The sequence below is a fragment of the Gobio gobio genome, assembly GCF_949357685.1.
Source record: "Gobio gobio genome assembly, chromosome: 11".
In the NCBI taxonomy this organism is placed as follows: Eukaryota; Metazoa; Chordata; class Actinopteri; order Cypriniformes; family Gobionidae; genus Gobio; species Gobio gobio.
In genome coordinates, this window is record NC_137104.1 from 47,359,015 (window position 1) to 47,383,139 (window position 24,125).

Consider the following 24,125-nt stretch of genomic DNA (forward strand, 5'->3'; position numbering starts at 1 on the left):
TCTGTCATTAATTTCTCACCCCATTGTCGTTCGACACCCGTAAGACCTCTGTTCATATTCGGAACACAAATGAAGATATTTTAGTTGAAAGCTGATGCTGAGAAAGGCTTCAGATAGGCCTCCATTGGCATTCAGTACATTTACACTCCCAAGACCCAAAGGCACTTAAAACGTCGTTACAAAGTCCATCTCACCACAGTGGCTCTACAATAATCTTACGATGCGACAATAGTTTTTGTGTGCAAAAAAAAATCAAAATAACACCTTTATCCAGCTTGTTATTGTCTTCCGTGTGTGCCTCCACGACGCATGCGCGAGAATATGACGTAGCGCCGGGGTTCGGGAATCCATGAAATGCACACTTTAGCCCCATTTTGAGCACTACGCCGAGACCTAAAGCACGATCAATGTAGAATCCAACAGCTTAGATACGCTCGTCTTCCTCTGCTTGTAAACAAATCATTTCTGGGTCATGTGTCCGAACGCCGGATCTGCGTCATATTCTCACGCAAGCGTTGTGGAGGCACACACGGAAGACAAGAACAAGTTGGATAAAGGTGTTATTTAGATTTTTTTTTGCGCACAAATACTATTGTCGTCGCATCGTAAAATTATTGTAGAGCCACTGTGGTGAGATGGACTTTGTAACGACGTTTTAAGTGCCTTTTATGGATCTTGGAAGTGTGAATGTACTGAATGCCAATGGAGGCCTGTCTGAAGCCTTTCTCAGCCATCAGCTTTCAACTAAAATATCTTCTTACGGGTGTCGAACGACATGAGGGTGAGTAATTAATGACATAATTTTCATTTTTGGGTGAACTAACCCTTTAATATTTTATAAATATTTTATCTAACTATTGCGAAGATGAGTGAAATCAACATCAGATCTTAAAGGAACACGTCACTCATTTTGAAAATAGGCTCGTTTTCCAACTCCCCAGAGTTAAACAGTTGAGTTTTACCGTTTTTGAATCCATTCAGCCGATCTCCGGGTCTGGCGGTAGCACTTTTAGCATAGCTTAGCATAGATCATTGAATCTGATTAGACCATTAGCATCTCGCTCAAAAATATATTTTTCCTATTTACGCAGCACCTGAAAATAGGCTAACTTCCGTCAACATAACCAATGTGACAACCTGCTTGCACAGGGAGCGTGCTGGGGACTATTTTCAGGCGCTGTGTAATATTGCGCCGCTGCACTCATGGTACGGCAGCAAAGTTCCTTGATTATTACGCAGGAATGAGAGTATAGCTCCTAGCCATATCGGCCTAGAAAATCACATCTTTTCATTTTCTGTCGGTCTTAGTACACGATGTAACTACAGAAGAGTCAAGTTTTAAATAAGAAAAATATTGAAACTCTTTGGTCATTTTTGAGTGAGATGCTAACGGTCTAATCAGATTCAATGATCTATGCTAAGCTATGCTAAAAGTGCTACCGGCAGATCCGGAGATCGGCTGCATGGATTCAAAAACGGTAAAACTCAACTGTTCAACTCTAGGGGAGTTGGAAAATGAGCCTATTTTCAAAAATAGTGGCGTGTTCCTTTAAGCTTAGAATCCCAGGGGCCGTTTACACGACACCAACTAAAAACTGAAAACTTTTTATGCGTTTTGGCCATTCTTTAACACAGAAACTGCATTTTGGGGACCTGAAAACGTAAACTTTTGAAAATGTGTTTCAAAGCACAAGTTTTTGAAACCGATACCGTTATCATCTCGGTGTAAACTACAAAAATGCAAATTTGTGAAAGCATCAAATCTTTAGATTAGATTCTTAGGGGCCGTTTACACGACACCATTTCAACTAAAAACTGAAAACTTTTTATGTGTTTTGGCCATTCTTTAACACGACAACGGCGTTTTGTGGATCTGAAAACGTAAACTTTTGAAAATGTGTTTCAAAGCGCAAGTTTTTGAAACCGATACCGTTATCATCTCTGTGTTAATTACAAAAAAAAACGCAAATTTGTGAAAGCATCAAATCTTTAGCTTAGATTCTTAGGGGCCGTTTACACAACACCGTTTCAACTAAAAACTGAAAAACTTTATGCGTTTTGGCCATTCTTTAACACAACAACGGTGTCTTCAGGACCTGAAAACGCAAACTTTAGAAAACGATACTCTTCTGGTCTCTGTGTAAACTACAAAAATGCTAGCATCAAATCTTTAGCTTAGAATCTTAGGGGCTTTTCCGTTTTTAATACATCATACCCTTAGATTGATTAATGGACATCAGATTGATGAGCAAACAAATGAAAGAAACCAGTTTCATAATTACATAAACGTGAGTCAAAGCCGTGTGTCCGACAGAGTCACAAAACCATTTATTCATCAACCCCAGAAAAACTGATCCAAATGTATACAATCATACATGAAAATACAGTAACAGACATATTTACATGCACTATTAATGTGAACCCCTACAAAACCTGCCGAGAACAACAAAAATCAAAAGAAGGAAAAGGAAAGAAGCCTGTTTTGCCCATTAAATATTTTTTATTAACAATTAAGAACATTTCCCCTCCAACTATCATTACCATAATGCAAAAAATATATTTATGTGTATGTGTGTATATATATAAAGCATTTTCATTTTCATTATTATTATTTTTATTTTATTTGATGCTGATTGATTTCAATGAGAATCACCATTTACGATTTTGAGAATGACAAAACAAACGAATAAATAAAATGCTCGCGCTTGCACATTACAGTAAAGAGACTTGTGCAAAAATGTGCTTAATTGTCATTCAAATAATGTCATAAGGCAAAACAAAATAGGCTTCAACTAAATATAATTTCTTGTTATATGATTTTTGAGTTGAAATATGAGATATTTCCAAAGCATGACGTTTGTTGAGCAATCTAGCACATTTTACATTTCTCTGCAGTCACGGTCACTTAAAGAGATCCCTCCTTTGATGTGTTCACTTAGCGGTATAGCTGAACAATGTTCTTCATCCATTTTGCCTCTCTCTGAAGAGGTGAATGAGCATGATGGGTTCAGAACGTCAAATCGATCGTAAAATGGAGGATTTGGATTACATTTAAACATCTCACAACTCTAAAAGCTTTACACAATGGAACTGCATGTGCTCTAGACTCAATAAACATCTAGATCGGCTCTCAGTGGTGGTTTAGATAACAGCAGATTTCTCCCCAGGACCTTTTCAAAAGCCTACCGAGTCAGTCAGGTCAAAGGTCAGAGTTCACAGGTTTCAGGCGGCTGCTTCGATTGGCTCCTGGGCTTTGACGTGGACGCTGGGCAGACAGAACCAGGCGGGCGGCAGGTCGCGGCTCGTGCTGTCGTCTTGAAACTTGATGTTCAGATAGAAATCACCGGTGTATAAGAAGAGCAGGGCTCCCACACACACAGAGTTCTCCGTGGGCTTCACCTGAGGACGAGAACATCACACACCTGCATCACCGCTCTCAAACACCTGACTAACAGTGACTTCATCACTGCCAACAGCAGAGCGAGAAGTGGCAGAAGACTTTCCGCACACTCCTCGTCCTGTGTCTTACAGGTACAGAAGCAAAGTTGGTCTGGCCTTTTTAAAAGGAACCCAGTTTGCATTGAATTCACCCCGTTTCTGATCTTAAAATAGCCTCAGATCTCAGTTTGGTCCATTTTAGTTGGGATTCAGTCTACTTTCCATGCACATTACGTTTCGTTGGAAACTGGACTAATACTATAATAATAATAATACATTTATTTTTATAATTAGTAGTAGCTCTACTAATACAGAAATATTAATATATTGATATCAAAATGTATATATACACTGTGTGCAGAATTATTAGGCACGTTCATTTTCTGATCATATTTTTTTTCCAGGCACATTTTACCAAGCGTGGGGGTCATTTTTTAGGATTCTTTACCTAATTTAAGTCTCTGAGATCCTGACACCTTGCACTTCTGGAGGCTCCAGGTAGGTTCCAGATCTGTGAAATGGTGGTGCTGGAGACTAAAGGGTTCCTGACGGTTTCACACTTAATTCTTCTTCTTAATTCTTTTGCAGTTAACAGGTGTCTTTTCTTCACCACATGTTTTTGTCTGACCCTGCTGACCCGATGAGCATTTCACTGTCCAATGGTCATGCCTGAACTGCTGTGTCTAGTATTACATTAGTATTGCATCCTTCTCATGGGCATTTAATAATTTTTGACTTTTCAGTCTGAGTTAAATCTCTTTTTTGGTTCATTTTATCTGTAAAAGAAAACGTGCCTAATAATTCTGCACACCCGAATATAAGGTGTTTTTCATTTCCAGCCTTCATGAACAATTATATATCACTTATAAATGATTAAATACAAAAAAATGTGGTTTGGAATGGGTAAAATGTGCCTGTTGAAAGACAATCAACATGCCTAATAATTCTGCACGTGGTGTATATATACACAGGGCTTGACATTAACTTTTTTGCTCAGCAGCCACTGTGGCTCGTGGTTTTCCAAAGTTACCAGCCACTCAGAATTTTCACTGGTCACAATTTTGACATCGATACCATGGGAAAAAATTGCAATATAGATATTTTTTATGTAATCTCATAATTTAGCAGCAGGTATATTAGGATGCTGTCACTTTAAGACTGAATGCACGGCTCCATTATACTGTTACACATGCGTTTTCTTTCTCAACTGTTTGCGTTCATAAAACATAACTTACTGTGTTTACGTGAATCCTCGCCAAGACCGGCATTTTGACATTATTTTGTGTGTGCTTGACTGTTTTAAGCGCAATAAACAGCGGAAAAGAACTAAATTTAGTGCTGAGAGGCGGCTTTATGTACGCGCACTTTGGGTGTGTGAGCACAAAATCCTCGGTTGATGTGTTAGAAGCAGGAAAAATGGGCAAGCGTAAGGATTTGAGCGAGTTTGACAAGGGGCAAATTGTGATGGCTAGACGACTGGGTCTGAGCATCTCCAAAACTGCAGCTCTTGTGGGGTGTTCCCGGTCTGCAGTGGTCAGTATCTATCAAAAGTGCTCCAAGGAAGGAACAGTGGTGAACCGGCGACAGGGCATGAGCGGCCAAGGCTCATTGATGCTCGTTGGGAGCGAAGGCTGACCCGTGTGGTCCGATCAATCAGACGAGCTGTAGCTCAAATTGCTCAAGAAGTTAATGGTGGTTCTGATAGAAAGGTGTCAGAATATAGACGGCTTTGACGGGTCAGGGCCTTTTTAGAAACAAAAGGGGGACCAACACAATACTAGGAATATTAGGAATATTAGTCATAATGTTATGCCTGATCGGTATATATATATATATATATATATATATATATATATATATATATATATATATAATCTAATTTATGTATTTCTGTCATAATTACAACTACCAGTTAAAAGTTTGGACTCAAGTGACTGAATTTATGCTTCTCATGATCTTAAAAACATTTTCCTTTAAAGATTTATGATTTAATGCTTGTAATTATTTTGTACAAAAAATTAATAAAAAAATACAAGATGTTAATGATGTGACCCGGCTCAGACGGCGTCCCGCTGATGTGTGCTTTACTACGTGCGTCACTGGCTCACCGTGCCGATGTAGAAGGTGTTGGAGCCGATGAAAGTGACGGCATCCTGTAGGTCATAGTTTTGGACTCCATTCTGATAGTCTTGGAAGGGGACAACGGTCAGAGAGAACGGTCCAACGGCGCTCTTGCTGCGGTTGGTCAGTTTCACCTCTAACGGCACAGCGTCTCCGACCCTGCAGTCAGCGACCACGTCACAGTCACACGGCTTACCGTTAACCACAACATCTGGTGAGAGAGACAGAGAGAGAGAGAGAGAGAGAGAGAGAGAGAGAGAGAGAAGTTCAAACTCTTGATTCAACATAACATCATCTTTAATCTAATGCAAACTTTGCCTTCAAAAGATTCATGAAGCCAACAAACACTCATTACACACGTTTTTAAAAACAATATGAACCTAACCTCTTATTACAGTGAATGAGGCTTTCACTGTAACATCTTGAAATGTGCAACATAGTGTAAAGCTACCAGCATCTAAATGACAAACCAATACCATCAAATCATGGGCGTCGGAGCCATTGTATGCGGGTGGGACAAGACCCACCCACTTTTTAAGACCAATGATATTGGACCCACTCACTTTTACCATCTCTAATTTAGTGCATGTCTGTTCACATACCCCTAACTGATAAACACATATAAATATAATTAAACACACGTTAGACGCTTTATTTCCACTTTTTGAATATTTCTTCATTTTTATTGAAAATAAATGCCTTTCCGATCTGATATGTGATGGGAAAAGGGAGAAGAGCGAGTTCGGCAAAAGGCGGAATCGAACCTCGGTCAAAACTTTCTGCCATGTGCTTTACCCTAACACTATTGCCACTGTAAACATTTTGGTGGCTTCCTTAATTTTATCTGGGACAACCAGATATTTAGTAAACAATGTGTGCTATTTGCAGTTAATGTAAATGGAATCTACTCCAGTAAAATAATTTCTAACTTTAAGGGAGGATCCACCCACATTTTTTGTTGCTTCCTATGCCCGTGCATCACATATGAAACATCTCTTTAATATAAAGTTTAGGTTTTGTGATTACAGTACGATTCAGGCATGATTTTGGGAAAAATATATTTCCAATATTTTGGAATATTTTGGTCTGGTTTAAGACGAGTTTACACCAATAAATTGACCAGCGCAAACCTTAATAAATCAGATTGCATGATTCATTTAAATACTCTCCTTCTATAAATTTAGCGTCTGAAAGAGAAACTCCTTAGCTTGGCATCTCCGAAAAAAAAAGAAGGCGTTTGGGGGGGTAAAATGTGTGTTAAAATTTGCATTCCTGGGTCTAAATATCACATAATTGGGGTCGCTTCAACCCGCGGACATGGAAAAACACTGTGTAACACTTGGTAACACTGTGTGAAGTTGAATTCTGTTGAGTTCCACTCCGTTGCTCTGATTGGTTGTAGGTCTATCCAATTGAGGTCTTTCTTGGTTCGGTTGAAACACGCCCCATAATCACAGCCCAACGGAGCAGTATCAGACTCATATTCTAACTAGAATTGAGTATGACAACGTCAGGCTAGAAACTCCAACAAATGCATATGCAACAAGGTCAGCCACAAAAAATAACTGTGCCCACGCCTTTCCAGCGCTAATTTATCACTGCGTGTCTTTAGTAAATCCTGACAGTAGTTTATTTGCACCAAAAGAGGGTTTGTGCTGGAGCTCGCTGATAGTAAATCTGGCCCTAATACTTTCATTCAGCAATGTGCATTAAATTGATCAAAAGTGCAAGTAATGCCATTTACAATGTTATAAAATGTTTTTAATCCCAACAAATGCTGTTCTATTGAACTTTCAATTCCTGAAATCACGGTTTCCAAAATATTAAGCAGCACAACGGTTTTCAACATTGACAGTAATAAGAAATGTTTGAGCAGCAAATCATCATATTAGAATGATTTCTGAGGGATCATGTGACACTGAAGACTGGAGGAATGATGCTGAAAATTCAGCTTTGATAACAGGAATGCATTATGTTTCAAAATAAGCGCTCACATAACTCTGAGCAGTGGTGTAATTTGAACTTATTTGAATGTAATTTGATACTTATCCTTGAGATTTTTGCAGCTCGACAGCCTCCCTTTTATTGCATGAAAAAGCACTGACCTCATTTCTCCACAGAAGACAAAATCATGCAGGTTTGAATGGCATGTGGGTGATAAAATGATGATAGAATGTCTTTCTAAAAACCATCAACTAAACCGTTTCGGTTGATCATCAACCTTAGTTTAGTTCAGTCAACAGTGGCAAGCCATGATTCGGCGGCGCTGATCTGTGAGCACAGCATGAATGAACGCTCACTAAATATAAAGAGGAAATAGTAAATAATACAGATGAACATGTTTTGTCTGATTGCGAAGAAAGTTCATGTTGCATCTCTCTCACGTGCTCCCAGCTGTCGGTATCTATCACGATGAGGAGTTCTCTGTCTCTCTGCGAGCGCTGGAGGCAGAGCTGTCACACGAGCCCCGTCCCCGGAGAGCGGCATGCTGGGAGATGCGGTCCCTGCGGGGCTCTGTCAATGACATACAGACAGACAGCCGGGCCCGGAGGACTACAGCAGCTCTCCTCGGGATGGGTCCCGCACACGCAGATAAATAATCTCTCATTGACAGGACAGCTGTAGATGTCAAGAACGGCAGCGCTGCTCTCCGAGGACTCGGTTCAAACTCTGAGAAGCGGCAGGTACGGCCGTCTGTTTGGGTAATGATGACTTAACAGTCCTTATCACAAGCGTGAAGGCAAATGTCAAGCTCTTTTTGTAAGCGAAGCTCAAATGTTTTGCTTTGCATCATCAAATATTCATAGTCCCGCATGACTGACGTAAGACTTGGTTACAAAGTTCTTCACTCTGCAATCCAGAGCTTCATCCAAATGTTATTTTAAGTCCCAAAATAGCAGTTCACCAGAAAAAGAGAGCGTTTTTGGAACAGAACAATGCCACCGGCAACGTCTAAACACAAGCTGTTTTAATCAAGATTTGTTCCAACGACTCCTGTTTAATTTAAAGGTTTGTCTTGAGATGCTGGAGATCAAACACAGATCACACAACACACGTCACTGAGCAGTCAACATAATGTGATGTATGAAACAATATTCAGCTGAAGGTAATGATGGGCAGGACTTGAGTTAATCCACTGTGATATAACTGGATTGTGAAAACAGGCTATGATTTCATTCATTTTTACTATAATCATCATCATCATTATCTATGGTATTTATATTTTGTGCACAAGTACACATTATTATTCCAAAGAAAAACAAATCTCCAAACTCCAAACACCAATCCTAAAAAATGACCCCCACGCTTGGTAAAATGTGCCTGGAAAAAAAATATGATCAGAAAATGAACGTGCCTAATAATTCTGCACACAGTGTATATATACATTTTGATATCAATATATTCATATTTCTGTATTAGTAGAGCTACTACTAATTATACAAATAAACACCAAAACAGACTCTTTATATGATCCCTTTAAAGGTGCAGTGTGTAGTATTTATGAGGATCTATTGACCGAAATGTAATATAATATACATAACTATGTTTTCAGTGGTGTATAAAGACCTTACATGATGAACCGTTATGTTTTTATTACCTTAGAATGAGCCATTTCTATCTACATACACCCCGGGTCCCCTTATGTTGCGTTCACACCAAACGTGAATAGAGCGTCAAAATCGCGTCTAGTTTCACGCGCAAACATTTTTAATGCATTCACGCGTCCGCGGCGAATTGGACGCGCATAGAAATCGAGCGCTGGAAGCAAAATTGACACACGTTCAAGGCACTCCAGGAGAAATATATCATAAAACACCACTCTGCCTCTTTTCATTTTCATTAAACATATATATTAAACATTAATAGCCACACAAATGTGGTCCAGGCAACTCCTACATTATCTTCACTGCATGTATATTTAAATATCCTTAAAAACCACTACAGGACATCAGAGCCAGCGGCAAACGTCAGAAGGACTGGCCGAGGAAAGGCTGCTCTCGCTGGGGTTAATGAGCGCTGAGTGCCCGGTGATCGCCTGGATCTCACAACTCCAAAAACACAAGATTATTTTTTTAAATAGGCGCTCTCTTTATTAATAAACCACAGATTTGAGCTTTAAAAAATTACATTCTCACCTGAAAAAGTCTTAATACTACATTTTGTGACACAAAAGTAGTATTTTTAAATTATGCAGGGTTTCTCATCACGTCACTTTACCACATGACCGCAGCGACCAGGCGCCTGATTGGTTAACGCGCCGCGAATTGACGCCAAAGTTCAAATTTTTCAACTCGGGCATCAGAGGCAAATTCGCTTCAAACGTGTGAATGCACAAAAGTGCGTATCGCGCAAGACGCTCAATTCGCGTCCAATTCTCGTCATTCTCGCGAACTGGACTCGCAAATGAGGCGGATTCGCACCCTTCGCGCCGCGGGACCTCCAGAAGCGCGTCAACGCGTCTTTCCATTGTCTTAACATTGAAATCACTCGTGCCAGACGCTCTATTCGCGTTTGTTGTGAACGCAGCATTACAGTGAAATCGCCATTTTGCACCGTCATGTCTTCTCTAGAGCGCTAGTCACTCTCTGCTGTATCTGCTGTATACGACATCTTTGTCCTGTGTCGGCCACCGTAGCTTCTCTATATGCTTTGAAAGCGAGGGGTGAGCGGTGGTCGATTGCAATTCACAACCTCACCACTAGCCGCTAAAATGTAATTCCTGACGTAATTCCTCCCTGCCTTAACTTTCGTGAATATTCTGTTTTACTCTGTAATTGAGCTTAGTCAGGGTAGCTCCATATTTAATTCTTGAAAGGAATGAAAACGAGGTTGTGAGGGAAAGAAGTTTATGTTCATACGTGTAGTGTTGAACATCATGTGATTTAGGGCTTTTATACACTGTGCTGTTGTAAAGATTGTAGTCTATCCCTCACAGCCTCGTCCTCATCCGTGTTAAATTCAATGGTGCCTACCCTGACTAAGGTCTACGTAAAATTGATTGCGTATACAACCTTTAAGGATCACTGCAAAACTTAAAGGGGTCTCTCTATTTCCTTTGGAGCTTTAAAAAGACACAGAGAAAGTCTTGATTCAGAAAAGAAAATCCCCCCAAAACCATCCAAAATATAAATCATATAGTTGTACCTCCCTCTAAACACTCAATCTTGTATTCTGAACACAAGTTCAGAGGTTGATTCTGTTGTGCTATTTCAGGAGTATCCAGAGACACTTGTGTGTGTGTGTGTGTGTGTGTGTGTGTGTGTGTGTGTGTGTGTGTGTGTGTGTGTGTGTGTGTGTGATTTTCGTTCAGTTTGTAGACAATACGAGTTAACAGTTTCCACTTATTTTCACTCGATCCACTTTACAAATAATAGCCCTCTATTTTTTCCTCACACACACACACACACACACACACACACACACACACACACACACACACACACACACACACACACACACACACACACACACACACACACACACACACACACACACACACACACACACACACACACACACACACACACACACACACACACACACCTAAACCTACCCATCACACACATACACACACACACACACACACACACACCTAAACCTACCCATCACAGGAAACATTTTTCAGAAAAAAACAAACATTGTTTAGTATGTTTTTAAAGCTATTTTAAATATGAGGACATATGAAATGTGCGTATTTATTTATTTATTGCATTTGGACATTATTGTCATGACAATTAAACACCTCATTCTCATTATTGTAATTCAATAAAATAAATTAACAATGATTATATTTATTAAGTATGTCTATTTTATTTATACATTTATAAATATATTTCTAAATTTAATATTTCTAAAAATATAATCATTGAATTAAACTGTAGCATTATAGTCATGATAGTCTAATTAGAATCACTATTGACAATGAAAATAAAAGTAACATTTCTGGATGGATTGCAGTGATGCGAATTTAGGTGAAGAAATATTGTGGTGAAATATGACGTGAACATTTCTTCTTGAGATACACCGGCATCTTAAATAACAGAAGCAGAGGAACGTCATACATTAGAGAGTCACGGCACGTAATGAATACAGCTGTGTCTGTACGGAAACAATATGCTGCAACACACAACGGCACCATATGCATGTACACACACACACACACACACACACACACACACACACACACACACACACACACACACACACACACAGACACACACACACACAGACACACACACACACACACACACAGACACACACACACACACACACACACACACACACACACACACACACACACACACACACACACACAGACAGACACACACACACACACACACACACACACACACACACACACACACACACACACACACACACACACACACACACACACACACACACACACACACACACACACACACACACACACACACACACACACACACACACACACACACACACACACACACACACACACAGACACACACAGACAGACAGACACGCACACACACAGACAGACACACAGACACGCACTGGTGCGACACCTTACAAAGTGTTATATTTAGTTTTTTAAAGAGCTGTTGCTAGGAGATGTGAAAATGATAGGTAGATCAGCTGCGGACGGGTGTAGATATTCCTCCATAATGATGAACAGAACAAAGACAGAGAGGAAGGGGCAATCAGACATGCACAGAAACTGAAAACGCTATACCAAAACTACATTTTCTCAAGACAGGAGTAGCATTTACCTGTGCAAGACTCACCACCATAATGACAGTGTGTTGCTAAGTGGTTACTAGGGTGTTCTGGGTGGTTGCTAGGTGGTTACATACTCAGCCAAGTCAAAATGATTCACCTTTGTGCATTAAAGCTCCTGCCATTAAACACAACAACACATTTCATCATTTACAGGGTCATTCTGCTGGTCTCTCTCTCAGGTTTACCACGTCAGCATTGTTGTGGTGACTGTTACTCCAGAACGGTTGTCGGGGGTGACCACGATGTCACAGGACAGAAAAAAGGAACAGGTTGCCATGGCAACCAGGTCTGCCTGAGGCACCGAGCGGCCGCGGGAAAAGTGCCGGGCAGCAGAAAGCTGGTAAAACTGCCCGACTCAGCAAAGCCACGTGCGCGAACAGATTCCTGGAGTTGGGAGTAGCTCTGCTTGAGAAGGGGGTCTAACCTGATATCAAACACACCTACATTATTTTCACCTATAGTGCCAAAACAAAAGCTTGCAAACAGAAGTTGCACCCATTTGAGGAGGTTACCATAGCAACAGCAGGCCACTTAGCATCAGGTTTATGCACAAAATATATATTCTCATTATTTATGACTTAGCGTTTTGTTTTAAAAAGTCTTTTTATAGCTGCTATTTGCCTGAATGACATGTTTGAAAGGATTGTTAGGGATTATCATGGAGAATAAAGATAATGAATACATAATGAATATATTGTAAACTACATAATCATTCTGGCAAAATCCTTTATGGACAAAGCTATATTTATTTTACTGACATGTTAAAGAAATAGAAAATTGAGATGTTTAAAGAGAGCCTCACTGTCTTACTGTACACAAATGCTTATTGGACTGTAATTCTTCTTTTCTTTTCTTAAAACTTTTATGGCTAACTGGACTACAGGTACCAAAAGTATGGACACTTGTTTCTGCCACAGAGTAAAAAAAAAAGTAGTAGTAATTTTTATCTTGCAATTCTGACATTTCCCCCTCAGAATTATGAAACATAAAACTCACAATTGCGAGAAAATGTCAGAATTGTGACTGTTTTTCTCAGTGTTTATCTCGCAATTCTGAGAAAAAAAGTCTGAATTGTGAGATGTACACTTGCAATTGCGAGAAGTCAGAATGACCTTTTTTATTCCGTGGCAGAAGCAAGCTTCCATACAAAAGTCGTGCGAGATAAAAATAAAAAATTCCTGAACAAATTATAATTATATACTATATAAATATTAGTGCTGTCAAATCGATTAATTGCATAGTCCTATCTAGGGATGTCACGATAAAAAAATTCCAGTAGTCGGTATCAATACCATAACAATTTTACGGTTCTTTTAAAACAGGCTCATCCGGAAAACTGAAGTCAATGATATACACTTGCTAGCTATACGTTTTTTCTTCATGAAAGTTTTGCGTTCGCTGAGCTAATAAAACATTAAAACTCAAATCAATATTTTGTGTACAATTATTTAATTATGTCATCCGGTAATGCGGACTCGCCCACTCTTGTTTCAAACGCAGCTGCTGCCATTTTGCAACGATTTGTTACTATATGATGGATTATAAGATAACAAACAGGCAAATCAATATCTCTTATCCCCATAATTATTTATGAGGTGAAATGCCATGTAGTCTAGGTGACTGTATAGTATCCCTAAAAGGTCCATCTAGTTTGAACTTGCCACTTACTAGCTTTCAACTCAACTCAATATTTCTTGTCTAATTATTTACTTATGTGGCAAGTACTTGTGTCGATTCGCGTCTGGGTTTATTCCGCGATAACAACCGGCTGGATGTACATTATCCCTTATTTAATCATTTGGACAGCACTAATACATATATCATTTTATATCAAAATAAACATCCTTAAAATCATCATATAGTTTGCACACAGAGAAAGCACAAAACTATTTAGCGTAATAGAATAGAACAAACTCAAACTAACCAAATGAGAAGGGTTTCTACCCAAAGGTCTCGATAAACTTGGTCCTGAGCTTTCTTAGATTCTAGGACATGAATGTCAGCGATCTATTAACAGCCCTCCTGTAAATGTTTAACCATGAGGTAATTTAGATGAATTATTAAGCTGAGTTATACTTAGGTGGATCGCCATCATGTAACAGCATAAATTTTACTTGGAAATCTGTATAAAAAGCACAGAATCAGCAGACAGGTGACCTCAGGAAGAGTTTATCATCTCATCTCCTTTTCTCCACATTAGCGCTGACACTCGCTCAGCGATAGCCATCTGTTGGCAAACATGAAGGTGTCTGGTGCTTTCAGACCACTAAAATAAAACTAATGCTGCACCTGCTCAAGAGTTTCGTTCCACATCCGTTTTGTCTTCTTCAAGATCAGGGCGCATGCTCTCAAGTGCACTTCTCAATGCTGAAAGAAACACTGGTGGGAAACAAGTCTGAGGGACACAAAAGGCCCTTTCAATCGGTTTCATTCTGAATCGCAAAGCTAGAGAGCAGAGCAACGTCCTTCAAACACAGTTCAGCCTGGTCGACACGCCGCTATTAATCAACGGTGAAAGAACAAGAGGGATATCTCTCACTGTCACGGCTGAATCATCGAGAGCTTCAAATGTGAATGCTTATGCAAGTTCAATTAAGTACAAAGTGGCACTCTATTGAAATCCCTCATACTTATTTTTCTTCATCCTCGCAAAATTCTCCAAATAATTCAGCTCCAACTGCTTAACAGATTTCTTTAGCATTTAAATGTAACATAAAAGTTTGAAAATCCCAGCTGAACTGCCGTAATTACGCGTTTCAACTAGTAACAGGTCCTATCCGAGTCTGAGGATGTGAACAGATCAGAATCAAATTCTAATTATTATAATTAAGGTCCCTTTGACATTCAAAAATCTAACAATCAGAGCTGGTCATTTTGATTGTAATATTTGCAATTGGTCTTTTCATTCTTGCAAAGAGGAAGAACGTGCAAGAAAGAAGGCTAAAACGCCAAGAACACAAAACTGACGGGAGAACAGTGACATGATCGAAAACAGATGACACAGAGCTCATATCTCTGTCACTGTAAGTTACCGTAAACCACACATGAAAACCTTGTCTGGCCATCACCAGACCAAGCTCAATCTTTTAAGATTGAACATTGGTCTGGGGAGAGTCTGCTCTGTATTTTCTACTGCACAAGAGATGTGATAAACTATAATAATAATAATAATTTGTTACATATATATAGCGCTTTTCTAGGCACATTTAAAGCGCTTTACATAGAAGGGGGAATCTCCTCATCCACCACCTGGATGATGCGACGGCAGCCATATTGCGCCAGAACGCCCACCACACACCAGCTGATTGGTGGAGAGGAGACAGAGTGATAAAGCCAATCAGGATGGGGGATGATTAGGAGGCCATGATGGACAGAGGCCAATGGGCAAATTTGGCCAAGATGCCGGGGTTACACCCCTACTCTTTTTCCGAAGGACATCCTGGGATTTTTAATGACCACAGAGAGTCAAAACCTCTGTTAATGTCTCATCTGAAGGACGGTGCTTGTTACAGTACAGTGTTCCCATCGCTATACTGGGGCGTTAGGACCCACACAGACCACAAGGTGAGCACCCCCTACTGGCCTCACTAACACCTCTTCCAGCAGCATCCTAGTTTTCCCAGTTGGTCTCCCATCCAGGAACTAACCAGGCTCAGCCCTGCTTAGCTTCAGTGGGAAACCAGTCTTGGGCTACAGGGTGATATGGCTGCTGGCATATTTCAAATAGTTCAAATGACTCTGTATGAAATTGGATAGTCCTTCAACCAATCAGACCCCAATACTAAGAGGTGTGATCAATGGGCACGGTTCAAATTGACTCTGTATGCAATTGACCTATCGGTAAGCCCCGCCCCCCTTAGTTACTGTTGCTAACTCGGACAAACACACGGAGTTGCTATACCTTACAATGACAGCTGTCAGTGTGAAAACCTTATCCCGAGATGTTTTTGGACACAGAATGTAGCGTATATCCCGTCTGAATAATGGCCAAACTTTACAGATGGTTTATCAAGTTTATTATGTCCTTTTTCACTCCAAAAAATCATCGTAAGAGCTGAACAAACAAAGCATAAGAAGTGCGCATTAACGTCTCATTCACAAACTATCTCTCTCTGTTGCATTACCATTAACATACACAGCAAATCACACAAAAACACTCATACAACTAACAGTAAACAAACATATACATAGAGCTTATGCCTTTTCGAGGGTGCAGTTAATAACTGGTAAACTTTGCATCTGCAAAACAACTCCGATAAACTGCGTGGAAGCTCTTCCTTTCGCTACGTTACCCATAGACTATAATACCCATCAAAATAGGAGCCCTCCTTAGTAGGACAGATAATGTAGACCTTAAACATATCTAAAATTAAATTAATTTACATATAACCAGTTTAATATGGAGAGGCACTGAAATGTAGACCTTCGTGTTTTTGACCTACAGTGTTACATGACGTGAGAACAGTTAGTTATTTCGGTTTGTATGTTAGCAGGGACTTTAATCGTAACTTAACGAGAGTATGACAAACAGAAAATCCTCTCAGGATCCCTGGAATCAGTGTTACAGTACCTCAGGCACGACATTTTAGCATTTTTGTAGCATAAACATCATCAAATCGATGAGAGCTTCGGATTTTCCAATGTTTCTCTATGGCGCTGACACCTAAAGATGTCCGAGTTCCGGTCCCAGCGCAACTGATACTCAACTGCTATTGGCTCATCTGCGTTCGAGGGGAGGGGCTTACCGATAGGTCAATTGGATAGTCCTTCAACCAATCAGACCAACGATCCATCGCTTCTCTATCCGCCATTGTGTTAAACCCACCAATAGCGCACCAGGTGGATAAGCCGGTTTGTGATTGGTCCCTGCAATTTTGTAACAGAAACAGGATAGAAATATGTACAGGGTTCCAGCCGAAATCAAATCGCCGGCAGATCGGGCGGGATTTACCCAGTTTAATGAAAACCTCCAACACACGGATAGACACGCGTTTGTGCAGTGCAGAGCAGCTTTCTCGCACTGTATGACTTGACTGACTATCAGTTGTCCAGTCAAATTCCATTCACACAGCACAGCACAGGTTTGTGTGTGGACGTAACTATACACTCAACTCAACTATAGCTCCAACTCAAAAACAAGTTTATGCAATGAAATGTAATTGAGTTGGTTCAACTCAATTTGATTAAATACAGTTAAAATTAAATTGATGCATTTAGAAAATGATTTTTTTATGCTTGTCAAACTTTTACATTTTTTACATTATACCTATACAATGTATAATGAACCAATAAGAAAAGTCTGGTGTCAGTCCAGACATTAGCATAGATCACAGAGTGCCCACAGCCTAAACACCACTCAAAAAAATTGGACAAACTCAGTTTAATTGAAGGCAGGTTTTCCATCCAATAAATATGTGTAGTCAACTCATAAAAAAACAATTCATGCAATGAAATGTAATTAAGCTGGTACAACTTAATTTTATCAAATACAGTTTAAATGATATTTATATACTTATAACATGACTTTTTTATACTTGTCAAACTTAAAACATTTGATTGGAAAATCAATTATAAGCAGTTTCATCCATCATCATACATAATGTATAATGAAAATATAAGAAAAGACCAAGACATTAGTCAATCCAGACATTAGCATAGCTCACTGAGTGCCCACACCTTAAACACAGGCACCACTCTTCTGCATAACGGTAACCACAAAATGAAAATAAAATTATTACAAAAACTCCTCTAAACATGTTCAACATAACAACATTTAACACTAACATAAACTAACAACATATTCCCCTTGACTGAAAACCACATAAAATAACACTTTAATCCCTAAATGTACTCTCCTAATGCAGTCCCTTACGGATCCATTTCCCAGTTAGTTATGTCAACAAAAAATATTAATGTAGTTATAACACAAATTAATTAAGTAAACTTTAGTTTAAATTTGTTACTTTAGTTCATTTTAATTAATTAAACCGAACAAGAGGGATTTTTTTTAATTAAGGGCTCAAATACAAAACTAGCAACAGTATTCTGTTGCTAATCTCAACAGAGCATGCATTTATGTGCAAAAAAAAAGCAATTCAGAACAAAAACAAGCTTGTGAATTGTGACAGGTCTTTTCTTTCGTGCATGCAAATGTGTAATGATTTGTAAATGCTTTTTTCTTTTAAGCAAGGGGGAAATTAATCACAATTCACATACAGTGCATCGGAAAGTATTCACAGCGCTTCAATTTTTCCACATTTTGTTATGTTACAGCCTTAAATGGAATAAATTCAGTATTTTCCTCAAAATTCCAAACACCACCCCATAATGACAACGTGAAAGAAGTTTGTTTGAAATCTTTGCAAATTTATTCAAATTAAAAATCACTTGTACGTAAGTATTCACAGCCTTTGCTCAAGCTTTGCTTTTGTTAAAGCACCTTTGGCACCAATTACAGCCTCAAGTCTTTTTGAGTATGATGCTACAAGCTTGGCACACCTATTTTTGGGCAGTTTCTTCCATTCTTCTTTGCAGGACCTCTCAAGATCTATCAGGCTGGATGGGGCGCGTCGGTTCACAGCCATTTTCAGATATCTCCAGAAATGTTCAATCGGGTTCAAGTCTGGGCTCTGGCTGGCCCACTCAAGGACATTCACAGAGTTGTCCCGTAGCCACTCCTTTGTTATCTTGGCTGTGTGCTCAGGGTCATTGTCCTGTTGGAAGAGGAACCTTCGCCCCAGTCTGAGGTCCAGAGCGCTCTGGAGCAGGTTTTCATCAAGTATGTCTCTGTACATTTCTGCATTCATCTTTCTCCCAGTTCCTGCCGCTGAAAAACATCCCCACAGCATGATGCTGCCACCACCATGCTTCACTGTAGGGATGGTATTGGCCAGGTGATGAGCGGTGGCTGGTTTCCTCCAGACATGACGCTTGCCATTCAGGCCACAGAGTTCAATCTTTGTTTCATCAGACCAGAGAATTTTGTTTCTCAATGGTCTGAGAGTCATTTAATCCTTGAGATAAGATAAATTTAAGTCATTTATTTAAGATAAATTACTTAAATGATTTAAGTCATTTATCCTTCAGATGCCTTTTAGCAAACTCCAGGCGGGTTTTCATGTGCCTTTTACTGAGGAGTGGCTTCCGTCTGGCCACTCTACCATACAGGCCTGATTGGTGGCGTGCTGCAGAGATGGTTGTTCTTCTGAAAGGTTCTCCTCTCTCCATAGAGAAACGCTGGAGATCTGTCAGAGTGACCATCGTGTTCTTGGTCACCTCCCTGATAAAGGCCCTTCTCCTGCGATCGCTCAGTTTGGCCGGACGGGCAGCTTTAGGAAGAGTCTTGGTGGTTCCAAACTTCTTTTATTTACGGATGATGGACGCCACTGTTCTGCAGAAATTTTTTCTGTACCCTTCTCCAGATCTGTGTCTCGATACAATCCTGTCTCAGAGGTCTACAGACAATTCCTTGGACTTCATGGCTTGGTTTGTGCTCTGACATGCACAGTTAACTGTGGGACCTTTTATAGACAGGTGTGTGCCTTTCCAAATCATGTCCAATCAACTGAATTTACAACAGGTGGACTCCAATCAAGTTGTAGAAACATCTCAAGGATGATCAGTGGAAACAGGATGAATCTGAGCTCAATTTTGAGTGTCATGGCAAAGGCTGTGAATACTTACGTACATGTGATTTTTTCGTTTTTTATTTTTAATAAATTTGCTAATATTTCAAACAAACTTCTTTCACATTGAAATGATGGGGTATTGTTTGTAGAATTTTGTTTAATCCATTTTGGAATAAGGCTGTAACATAACAAAATGTGGAAAAAGTGAAGCACTGTGACTACTTTCCAGATGCATCCTATGTGCAACCAAGATCTCAACTGAGCATGTATATAGCCTACGTGCAATTTAGAACTTATATGTATGTTGAAATGCGATAGATCTTTTCTTTTGTGCACATATTTGCATGCAGAATTTAATGCATTTGTACATGTGCTGCATTGAGAGGCATTAGTCCTGCATTAGGCAATGAGATTCTACTATTAATGTGAAGGACTAAATTACTGAATGAAGAAATGCATTTGGTGTATTCTTTAATGCATTCACGTTTACTGAATAATGATCACATTTTCTTTCACGCTGAATTGAATGCCTCTACACGTGTGCTGAATTGAGAAATTGAGAAAATGCAATTCTACGTTTAAAGTGAAGGACCAAATTATTGAATGAACAAATACAATTAGTTACATCATTGAGATCCAACACAGAGACGTCAACATATCAGACTTTGCATATAGACTAGAATTTGCTTCAAAAACGTTAGATATGGAGAAAAGGTTAGTCTGAAGGGACAAACTAAAATAATAACAACAATTCAAAAAATGTACATGTAAAATAGCATGAGAGCTAAAAAAAGGACTACGTTTTAAATGTACTACTTCTTGAAAATACTGGGAAACACGACACAGGACATCCCGTGCCAACTCAATCTCGAGTCTGATCAAGCAGAGGAAGAAGAAAGACTTTTGTTTTAGTGTTTTAGAGAACAGCACAATCTATTATCTTTCTGCACTGTCACGTTTGCGCTGGCTATGAAATAAAGAGCCGCACAGACTGGCATCAAACCTGGCTGAGAGCCTCCGGCTGGCGATGCCTCTTTCTCCAGAGAGAATCTGATTAAAATCAGAACTTCCTGTATTGGATGACACTGAATTCATCTCTACTTCAATTCACTCCAGTTCACATCCAGCTTTAATTATGTTCTTCTATGGCAGAATTCCTGTGCTGAGTCCATCCTGCCACATCCTTCCATCGGCTCTGGCCTGATCTGGCTGGATATTCACAATCAACAAGGTGACAAACAAATTCATAGAGGCAGCGAAGCGTCTTCTTGCAACCGATGATAAAGAAGGTACAGACCCACACTTTTGCAAACAATAATTCAAAGCTTCAAACCAGCTTCACAGAGCAGACCAATACAAATAATCGAACACAAACAATGGAATACTCTCTAAACAAATATACACGATAGAAATTATTTATTTCTGGAGCATTTTGCCAAGTTTAACAGTATCTAATGTTGTTTTTATGTCTATGTGGAGTTTTTAATATGCTTTTAGACAAACCATGTGCAAATTCATAAGTCAACACCATTGATTAATATTTTCTCCTTAAAACTGCACTGAACCAAAGACAGTCAACGTATGGGCGGGCTTTAGCATATCATCATTACTATGCTGCGAAGCAGGAGAGTCTCAAGAGAAGCCAGGTTATCCAGATATATCTTTCTGTTGATATAAAAAATCGGGTACATTTAGCAATAAAGCGGGTGAATTATGTATATTACGATGTTGTGATGAACTATATGCCTTTATCCACAGTTGTTTCTAAGGATACTGATTTTTAGAAGGCAGCTGTCTGACTTTGAGATGGCAAACGGGAACATGGTTTGTGTAACATTAGCAACACATTATTAGCCGTTTGATAACGCATTCAAGCAAAAGGCTAATCATATTAATCACTTATGTTGCCGACGCTGTAGAGAGCGATACCATTGTGTAGCGTTTACTACAGAAACTTGAGTTGAGCTGGTCTCTGAGCTGGTTTGAGTGAGTGGATGCGGGGATAATTTGCATATTCATGGATCCATGTATACTAAATGAAGCAAGGGTGTAGAGTTACATTCAAGCTATTTTAAGGCATGAATAATAGTTTTTTCACAGGAAAAAAAAGCTTAAATATGTCATGTTGGTGATCAAAGATGAGTTTTAAGGGATAAAATAAGACACATCATGGCCATGTTTCAGAATGACAATGTCAAGATTCATCAGGCTCAAATGTGAAGGAGCATAAATAAGTCTTTGCTGGAGGAGACTTAACAGAGTGCTGGACTCTTGTATAGTCAATACAAGATCTTGACAAAAAATATATGTACCTCTTGATGGAAATGAATGTTGTGATGTTATTTCCATCAAGAGGTGCAAAAGTTTTTGGTCAAATCTTGTACTCTGTAAAGATCCATTTTTAAACCCAAACAGCAACTTTTCTTTGGATGGACAGTGTATCATGAATTATATTTAATGTTCACACACCAAAATTCGGTCTGAATGATAAGAAACACCCGCAGAGGCTCATTGTGAATGACCTTCGATTCTCAGCTAACCTGACAGACGCTAATCAATAATCAGCTATGCCTGAAATGCAAACACAGGTTACAGTGTCAGATCAGCTGTGAAAATATGGGCCCTTTGACGAACACAACCCGCAGAGCTGATCAATGACAGAAGGAAAACGCCGCTTGACAAGGTTACGCCATGAAACTGCTCTACAGAGCTGTCAAATGAGCAGAGCAGCACGTAAAAAGAGAAAGAGAAGTCTGGATTGGATATGAAACCTTCTCCGCAGGAGGTCAGTGTCTACTGGAGATTTCATTCGACCTTAGAAATGATTAATCTAAACTAGATTCACTGCACTAATTGATTTGTTCATCGTCCTCATTTGAAACTGATGCGGCGAATCTTTGACACGCCACTGCACATCTTTTGAGAGTAAATAAAGGACAGGGTTGCCTCTGACTTTATATTTGGATTATTATATTTGGAACAAAAATAGCTTTAAATTAATAAATAAACGTCATGGACAATTTCAGACGATTTTCTGTTACTTTGAGTGCCACATTGGATCTGTCAAATGCATGAATGTAAACGTCAATAAATGTGATAAAGGCTTTATCCAATATATAGTGTTTGTACTTAACTCAGACTTTCTCACACACCAACTGGCAAAATCCTCCACTGGGGCAGATGTTAAATCAGCACTAGCCAAAGATAAATTGCCACTTACTGCTTGTGTGTTGGCAACACAACCACTTGGCAGAGAGGCATCTGCCTGGTCCTTCAGTTGCCATTTTACATGGACAGATACTATTTTTAAACGGTACTGCGACAAAGCAAAACTGCACTGTTAAATACAATGCCTATACAATTTAGGCAGTTTTCAGACCTGTAGCAAATTTGTGTTCTTCTGAAGAAGTTTGAATGTCTCAATGTTGCATTTTCTTCTTGGTTCGTTCACTTTCACGAGCCAACATTTAAAAACAGACTGCGTCTGGAAAAACAACAGCCATAAAAGGCATTTTAAGAGAAAAGGGCATGTTTTGTTTATAAAAATCTGAAGTCTGAAAATCTTTGGTGGATCCAAGTAAAAGTGCAGCCATATTTGCCTACACAAACCAAATTAAAGGGCACCTATTATGCTAAATGTCTGTACTTGCTGCATAAGCGCACATAGCATAACTGTTTTCATGTGAACTTTGTGTGTTTCTGACATAACCTTGTGTGCATTTGACAGTTTAATCGCCATAACACATGAAAGAGAACTAGTCTAGTTTAATAGCCTACTCACAGACGCACCGACATCCAGCCTCTGTGCGCATGCGTCGAGTGTGTGTGCTCAAGTTGAGAGGAGTGATAAGGCTTTAAAACGCATGCAGATGATAATATTTCACTGATGATGAAGAACTGCAATGTCACACGAGCGTGTCTGCGATAGAGATCAAAACAAACAGATATCATGTTTCAGTTTTTATTCGCATCTTCATGAGCTGTGAAGGCTCCGCCCTCTGGGGCCGGGAGCAACAGCTCATTTGCATTTAAAGGAGACGCACAGAAAACTTGGCCAAAAATTGGCATTTTCAAAATGGTATATTAAATGATCCGTCAGGAATTTTGATCTTAAACTTCACAGACACACTCTTGGGACACCTGAGACTTATATTACATCTAGTAAAAAGGGGCATA

At 39.4% G+C, this 24,125-nt stretch overlaps 1 protein-coding gene across 4 annotated transcripts in view; it reads right to left on the reverse strand.

Annotated features, from left to right (window-relative positions):
• Positions 1–2,273: 2,273 nt before the first annotated feature.
• Positions 2,274–24,125, reverse strand: part of trappc9 (trafficking protein particle complex subunit 9) — a 371,401-nt gene continuing 349,549 nt past the window's right edge. For all 4 annotated transcript variants that reach the window (XM_079830150.1, XM_079830148.1, XM_079830149.1 and 1 more), the window contains 2 exons: positions 5,547–5,770; positions 2,274–3,399 (listed from right to left, as the gene is read on the reverse strand). In XM_079830150.1, the coding sequence (XP_079686276.1) occupies positions 3,223–3,399; positions 5,547–5,770 (401 nt within the window). In that variant the 3' untranslated portion in view covers positions 2,274–3,222. The remainder of the gene's footprint in view (positions 3,400–5,546; positions 5,771–24,125) is intronic.